The 8,919-nt window shown below is 40.7% G+C and overlaps 1 protein-coding gene across 1 annotated transcript in view; it reads right to left on the reverse strand.

Moving 5' to 3' along the window:
- LOC144769033 (uncharacterized) overlaps positions 1-7,953 on the reverse strand; it is a 54,873-nt gene extending 46,920 nt beyond the window's left edge. The window contains exons 1-2 of the mRNA XM_078653028.1: positions 7,530-7,953; positions 6,435-7,184 (exon numbers count right to left, since the gene is read on the reverse strand). Of these exons, the coding sequence (XP_078509154.1) occupies positions 6,435-7,184; positions 7,530-7,953 (1,174 nt within the window). The remainder of the gene's footprint in view (positions 1-6,434; positions 7,185-7,529) is intronic.
- Between the last annotated feature and the right edge of the window lie 966 nt (positions 7,954-8,919).

Consider the following 8,919-nt stretch of genomic DNA (forward strand, 5'->3'; position numbering starts at 1 on the left):
GACCCTGGGAAGTAGCGAAATGGGTCTGTAATGTTCCGTCTTATCAGGTCCAAGGAAAGTTACTTCAACAATGGGCGAATGATAACATGTTTTCAAGCGTCCGAAATACAACTGCTCTCCAGGAACAAATTGTAGATGAGCATTAAGGTAGAAGCAACAGACTTTCCTCCTTTCAGTAAAACGTCCATGGGTGCCGGGTCTAAATGTGAATCTGACTTCACTGTATTTGCTGCCCTCTGTATGTATTTTTTAGTCGGATTTGGGAATATTGGGAGTTCCACCACAGGTCTTTTGACTGTGGCATTGTTTTCTGTTTTAATATAGGGATATGTTGTTTCTGACAATCATAAACAAATTTGTCCTTTCCTAAAAAGTGATTGTCCAACTGCTCACAGCTCTATGTAGTCTTTTTACTTGGTATTCTACTAGGCCAGTAAGGATAATGTCGTACTCTATGCAGAAGTTGACTATGTTTACTACTACCAGGAGGTTATGTTGTGTTGGGATGAAGGAAAAGTTTTTTCCGAAGGTTTAGTTTGTGGATGGTAGGCTTTGGCTGAGGCCCTTATTGGTAAATTCAGGATCAGAATGGCATTCTGTATGGTCAATAACAGCTCTTTGGGCACATTACTTTAGTGCCATAGCCCAGAAAGCAACAAAGCCTTTTGGTCTTTCTTGTCAAGATGTAGGATGTCATTGACGGTCGTTTTATTGAGCCTGAATCTCTGAATGCATTACCACTTGGTATAGTCCTTTACCAGATCTTCATTTTCCTGTTTGCTTATCTCTTTCTCCAGGTCTTTGACTTGAGTATACTTCCAAGTCTGAACTGCATTCGTCAGAATTTGATGTCTCCAATAGCAAAGCCCTAGGACGGTCCACAAAAGCCTTCAATCCTGCGATGTGTATTGCACTGAGTGTGATCAGGGACATTTTAAGGATTATGGGGGCCCAGGGCCAAACGTATTTTGGGGACCCCTGTTCGGAAATGCACACCCTCACAAATTCTAAATGTTTTTCCATCTAATATTCAGGCACAGTGACGTGTTTTCAATATTGAAGGACAACAGCAGCTCACTAATATTACTACAAATATTCTGTGTGCCCCCCTCCCAACTCTCAAATGTGAGGTCCTGTCTTGAACTAAAAGAAACATTTTTATGGATGTTGCATGAAACATAAACACAATCTCTGCAAAATGTCCGTAAGAGACTCTCACACATCACCCACATTAAAAATAAATTAAAGGAAAACAGTATTTACAACAATCTGTTTAAGAATTATTCGAGGTCAGGGTAGGACTGTGCAGAACAGAGCTGGCTCTATCTGGGGCCCCCTAAAATGCCAGCGCTCGCGGCCAGAGCCCACTTTGCACAGGCCTTAAAACGTCTCTGGGTGTGATGTGGTTGGTGGAGCCTCCACTTGTAGGCCTTGTCTCCCTTTCAATTGTGCTCTGCTAATTTCGCAATTTTATTGGTAGCACGTTCACGTTTTCCTTGCTAAATATCCTCAGAATAAGGCCACTTTTTCATGTTTTGGGAAAATCTTTTTTGTAAACCGCATTTTTTGTGGGTTTTTTTTTGATGGGTGGAGCGGCAACATTTATTTTTTGTGCATTTTATATTTTGTAGTTGCCTATGCCTGTGTTTAGTCATGTGATTTACATATTGCTGCACTTTGGCTCACGTATTTGAGTAGTGCTCTCTTGCAGTGCCTTAGATAGGCATGGTCGTGCAAATTGGTTGAAAGAATGTAACACAGTCGCCTTTTGGATTTGGTAAATCTGATATTATTATTTTAATGCAATTAAATAATTAATTATTCGGCCTGTCAGGCAATACAAAACACAAAGAAAATACAACATTGTACAACAGACTAAAACGGCATCATACGAAAAAAAGGACCACAGTTCAAGCATCAATAAAATTAATATATATATTTGTTCAATGTGTGCTTTGTTTTCTGTTGGCAAAAATGGGGGAGTTGTGGTCGCGACCGACAGGCGGACACCATCTCCGACGTTTTTACTGATTAGACTTTGCTGTCCAGCGCCACAAATATCGTAGTATGTGAGAATGTTTTCTTCTAGGGAGTTCAATGCTCTCTCACGACTATGTTTCAACATCACCAGTTGATTCGTTTTTTGTATTATAGACACTACTTCCACTGTACGGCCAACAGTGAAACATTATGAAAGTGCAATTTCCTTTTCCGTTGCAGAATTTACTGAAAAGCGGTTCTTTTTCATGAATGGGAAGTGTGTGAACACTTCTTACGAGCAGGCTGCTAAGAATATTCGCTAACCACAACTCTCATTGACTTTACTCACCGGATATGAGTCTTTGTAAAAGTTTCGGATTCCAAATCAGAACATCCACCTGAACCACGAGAGAACAAGCGCATTTTACAAAACAGAAACCAAAATCAGTGGGTTCAGAAAACTTCGCATTCGCTTACCTTAGCTGTGCTTACCAGCATAATTCAACGAGGTTGGAATTGTAGTTGCAATATAACACCCTTGTTTCTTTTCTCCGAAATTTGGTACAGTAAAAATTCTCTTTCGCAATCTTATTAAAATTATGTTCCTCCCAGAAGACATTTTTTGTTAGTGCTTGAGTAAATTTGATGCATTAGTTGATTTAATCAAGTTGGTGGTGATTCAAAAAATTCTGTTTGCCAATTTATGCTCTTTGGAGAACGACTGGGAATGGAAAACCTCAAAGCAGTTTAATGAACCTCTTCAAATAGGTCTCATTCCGAACTTTGATGAAATTCTACTCAGCTGTGTGTAAAACATGTTGACAGTTAGCTCAGCCAATCAGGATCCGTGGATTCTGAATAAAATCTCAAATGTGAAATCTTACTGGCTGACGTCTCTATCTTTGGTTCACAGACCACAGCTCAGATCTGTGGATTTTACAGAAGACTTGGGGCCAGATGTAGGTAGCCAAATACCGGTCGGTAACGACCGAATTCGGCCGTTACCGACCGGTATTTGGCTATTGAGATGTAGGGGCACGGAAACAGGGCAAATCGGTAATTTTACCGATTCGGTAAATATACCGGTCGGTAAAATTACCGACCGGTATATTTACCGATTCGGTAAAATTGATATGTAGGTGGGACTCTTCTGAGTCCCACAAGGCCTACAAAATCAGTATTTTACCATCAAATTCAATTTGATGGTAAAATACCGATTCAGGTGTGCATGCACATGTGTGCATGCACACCTGTGCCATATGACAGGCAGACCTGCCCTTAGGGCAGGTATGCCTGCCACATGGCCCCCGAACCTTTTTTGGGGGTGCTAGAGGGTGTCAAAGTGACACCCCCTGCACCCTTGTCAAAATCGGTATTTACCGAATCGGTAAATACCGACCGGTAATGCCCCATTCATTCCTATGTGCTTCAAAGCCCATAGGAATGAATGGAGCATTACCGGTCGGTATTTACCGATTCGGTAAATACAGATATTTACCGAATCGGTAAAAAACACATCTGGATGGACCTACATGTCCACCCTTCATGTTTACCGATTCTTAATTACCGAATCGGTAAAATTCGGTAATTAAGAATCGGTAAATATTTTTTACCTACATCTGGCCCAAAGCAACTAAAATAGTGTATTTGATACAAAGTTGAGATGTTATCGCATCTCTCTGTTCAACTTTAGCTAAGAGCCTGGATTGTGGAGGTGTGTGCATATTAGCCAAGGCCACCAAGAGGTGGACCTTGTGCAGGTGAAAGTCCATATGTGGGACACAGGTGCCTCAAAATCCACAGCATATGAGTACAGCTGCAAAACACTTCTTGTGTCTACTCAATAGGTCTCCCACACATGAAGGGTTTTGTCAGTCTGTGGTTTCCGTTCACTGTACAGATCCTATAAACATGGCGAGCAGCTGCAGGATGTGGCTCACGTTGACAACACAAATGTCCCACGAAATAGTACAGCTAGGCAAATCTGCATTATTTCATCACTTCGAAAGGCACCATGCCCACATGCTAAGGCTTGTTCTTGTGTTTAGTTGCCTGCCTGGTCTTGTGCATCTATAGGTCCTTGCTAGACGTACGCTGTATGATGCTTGTTGTATGTATTGTATACCTGAAATTATGGTGTACTTTTCAGCTCTCGTACTTATAGTGTTGTAAGAGTAGTGTTTGTGTGTTAACCTCTTTTAATTTATTGATGGTGCCTTAAATAGTTACATAGTTAGTTGGATCAACACATGAACAATATTAAAGGGATAATGATTCTAGTAAAGGACAGTCTCATGTAGAAAGTAGTAGTTGGTATCCTTTACAAAGCAGATAATGTTAATTTCGAATCAAAATCATCCAATCACTGGCACCGAGAATGAAATGAGAGTCTCAACACACAACAGAACATTGTCTCTGACAAGAATCAGTGCCATGCATTTAGCTCAAGAATAACAGAATCCTGCTTGTTTTCTCCAGCATCTGCTATCTCTGATATCAACTTTTTAAAGCCAGTGTTTATGTTGGGGAGGTTGATAATGGGTCATGGGGGAGTCAAATGCCCACATGCATCAACGTTTTTTGCATTCGCAAACGGTGCGAATCGGTAAAATCGGCCGTTTGCGAATGCAAAATCATTATTTGGGATGCATCATTTATTTTCTATTTTCGCTATTTAAGAATTCGCAAATATGGATAGCGAATTCCTTAAAAATTCGCATTTCGTAAGGAATCGCATTTCAATGGTGCAAAAGCGGATGCATCAAAATTCGCAAATTGCGAATTTCTAAGGAATCGCAAATAGCATTTCTTATTTTTAGAAGCCCTTTGACCAGGTGGTAATTTTTTTTCTAAACTTGAAAACAGGTGAAACTCATTGATTGTGCATAAAAGGTCTTAGAAAAAGCTGCAGACACTTTTCTACCATGGCTGCTGTCATCGCATTTGCACGTCGGAGGAGGCTGAGAGCTGCTGCAAGGGGGAGAATGATGCTGAGTGACAGGATTTTTAGAGTGCGCATAACTTTGTTTGGGCAGACTGAGGCAGAAATTTATGATAAATACAGGCTTAATGTGGATTCCATTTTAGAGCTAATAGCAGATTTGGACCCATTTCTTCAAAGACAAACCCTGAGAACCCAAGCCATTCCCACTCATGTCCAAGTATTGTGTTGCCTTCACCTTCTTGCCTCAGGGTCTTTTCAGGGTGTCATTGCTGTTGCTGGTGGTGTGTCGCAAAGTGCCCTATCTAGATTTTTCAGAATTTTTTTAGATGCCATGCTCCATAGGATCAGGCATTACATCTCTTTCCCAAACACACAGCAAGATTTACTTCAAACTAAGCTAGACTTCTATAACATTGCTAACTTCCCTCATGTGATTGGCTGTATAGATGGAACACATATCCCCATATGCCCACCCTCTGAGAATGAGTACATATTTCGCAACAGGAAATGCTACCATTCCATGAACATACAAGCAGTGTGTAATGCTAAAACAATATTCACAGACATAGTGGCAAGTTACCCTGGTAGTGCCCATGACTCATTTATTTTCAGACATAGTGCCATCCATAGGCGACTGATTGCTGGAGAGTTTCATGATGGTTATTTACTTGGTGAGTAATGTACTTTTTGGAGAATTGAGAGCAGATGGTATTTAGGGTCATAATTTTAATAATTTATTTTCCATTTGCTTAAACCCAAAGGTGATAGTGCATATGGAATGAGATCATTCATACTTACACCTTTTCTGAATCCATCTACCCGCAAGGAGCAGCAGTATAACCAAGCCCATATTGCTACTCGCAATGTCATAGAGAGGGCTTTTGGTGTCATGAAATCCAGATTTAGAATTTTGCATAAAACAGGAGGAGCCTTGCAATATAGACCAGATATATGTTGTAAGATTGTTGCAACCTGTGCCATGCTTCACAATGTAGCCACCAAGAGAGGCCTGGAACTTGATGTAGAGGATGAATTTCACAACATTGACAATCAACCTCAGCAACCTGTACCAAGAGCACATGGGCCAGACGCAGCAGAGGGTAGGAGGAGGAGGGCGGAGATCACTCAACATTATTTTTAGTAGAGGTATGACGCATGAAGGGTTTTGAGTGTGCTAACATGTTTGGTTTATTAAGTTCATAAACACAATTGTTAAAGTTTATAATGATGACATGCAATTTCTTTCACTACCAATGAAATCTGAAAGTATTACTTTATACAGTGATAGAAAACTTCAAATACTCCAAAACAAAAAGATGTAACTGTACATGACAATCTTTTTATTTCTTTCTACCACGCACCCCTAATGCCTTAGCTGATGCAGTAGCTACCCCAATGTTTTTACTTTTTCCAGAGTCACTTTTCCTATGGCTACGGCGTTCCCCAAATTTACTAGTACTTCCTTCTGCATTATTACTTTCTTGATCATTACATAGAGAGCCTTCCTTACAAAGACTGTTTGAAGTAGACTTTTGCCTGTCATTTGCAATGGTTTCCAGTGCATTCATTCCTCTGGTTATGTCCCCACAACACTGGGAGACATCTTTCTGCATGTCCAGAACTGGTTTAATGAGCTGAGCATTGGTGCGGCACATCATATTCATTGATCTACAACATGCCTGATTACTTAACATTGACCTAATACATCTTTTAGCATTTGCAATTTGTTGAGACTGCATTATGTTACACATTGCTTCCATGGCAACTGCCATGCGGCCCAGTTTGTTAGATGATTCAGAATGTGCTTTTTCAAAAATCTTGGTCATGTGAGAGAGAGTTTTGCTAATAACACTTATGTCCTTTGTGACTTGATTGAATTTACCCTTTATCACCCTTATGTCTTTTCCCTGTAGACGTTGCACTTTGAGCAGCTTCAGCTCAACTTCACTGGCACTTGTATCTCCATCTGTGGCTGATTGGTGGAATGAAGAACGTGCCCTCCGCCTCACAAAAGGCTGAATCCTCTGTCGCCTGCCTAGTTGCCTTTGAACAGGGGCTTGACTTTCAGACAAATTTTGATTTTCAACAGTTACATTAGGAGCCTCTTCACTATCTGACTCTTGAATGTGACGCACTCTGCGCTGTGAAGTTGTTGGCTGCACTGTGGGAGAAGTGGATCCAGAATTCATTTCTGCAGATTCCAGTAGATTTTGAGTGAAAGACTCAGCATACTCAATGAAGTCAGTGGCCACCTCTGCATCTAAGATTAAACAGAGTATATTTTAATATGAGTTTGTGAAGTGTTAAATATGTGTTGTCTGCTCTAATTAATAAATATTTCAATGACATTCTCTTGTGTCAAGCCTATTTATTATCCTACAGTAATGCATGCATGAATGATGTTTTTAAAGTTTATGAATAAAGCATATATGTCAGGTTATTTGCAGGAAACTACAACTCCCAGGTTGCACTACTTTCATCACTAAATAACTCATTACAGTTTCAGACATTATCTTGAAAAACACAACTGCTGCACAGTGTCCAAGTCAAGGGCATGTGTGCCACAGTGACATTAACAATTGCATGAAAAACAAAAATGTCTTACCTTGTGAGGGTCCTGCTTGATCTGAAGTATCAATGTCAATGACTCCAATGACCGCTTCAGTGGTAAGGGTTCCTTCAATCAGGTCCTCCAGAGGTGTGTTTGGTCTGTCCCTGGGAGTCCCACCACCAGTTTTCTTGGCTGACTTGGTGCGTGTCGCAATCTTCTCTTTGGCACGACTACGCAGGTCATACCATCTCTTTTGAAGGTTGTTGATGTCTCTGTGCGCAACACCAACAGTATTAACTTTTGATTGTATTGCAAGCCAAATTTTCCTTTTGACCCCTTCAGGAACCTTCAAAGAGAGCTTTCCAAAAAGCTGATCATTGTGCGCAGTCACCTCTTCAATAAGAATCTCTAACTCCTGTTCACTGAATTTAACTTTCCTTTTCCTGACAAGTGGATCCTCAGAAATATTTTCTGCCATTTCAAAATCTCCAAAAACCACAGAGAGCCTCTTACTCCTCCAGCAGACAGCTTTCCAACTGAAAAAGCCTCACCAGCAGTTGAAAGTGGGCCTCAGGTGGGTCTAATTGCAAGCAGAGCTTCCAGGGTGTGATTGGTATGAGATGCATCATGTGCGGAAATTCGCAATTTGCGAATTCGCAATCTGCGAATTCGCAATTAAGAATTCGCATTTTTAATGCGATTCGGTAAAAATTGCGATTTTTACCGAATCGCATTAAAATTGCGAAAAATTTGATGCATACCATTTTGCGAATCGGTAATTGCGATTCCCTAAAATTCGCAAATACCAATTCGCAAAAGGGAACATTGATGCATGTGGGGTAATGTCTCATGCGATTTTCTAGCAATTACTCATGGTCAGAAAAATTATACTAATCGACCACCAGTTAATCTGGGTGCTAAGAAATCTATTCTCTAATAATGTGCAAGCATGAGGTATTCTGTTCTGCCTGACTTGAATTCAGTCTGCCAGCCCTGAATTCCCCAGTTCTGCCCCATCCTCATACTCTGCACCATAGCCCAGGGTTCATTTTTTTCTCCCACCATGTTTAACACGAATATGGATTGACCGGGATATATATAGTATGTTGAAGGCATTTTGAGACTGCACTATTCAAAGAATATACAACAGTATCTAAAGTTATCACCTGTCATACACCTCTTACTTGTGTACTATGTTGGGTACATTGCTTGCTTCATTTCACCTAAAGCTAAATCCTTTGAAAATAAAAGACCTAGGGGCATATTATCAAGAAAATGCGTTAACATTATCGCCGCTTTAGCGGCAGAAAACTGCCGCTAAAGCGGCGATAATGGGCTTGATAATACTCCCTAGAGAATGCCCTTAGAAGCCCATGTTCACACCAGAACATGGGCATCTATGGGAATTCACAAGGGCGTATTATCAAGCCCATTATCGCCGCTT

The sequence above is a fragment of the Lissotriton helveticus genome, chromosome 7 (assembly GCF_964261635.1).
Source record: "Lissotriton helveticus chromosome 7, aLisHel1.1, whole genome shotgun sequence".
NCBI lineage: Eukaryota > Metazoa > Chordata > Amphibia > Caudata > Salamandridae > Lissotriton > Lissotriton helveticus.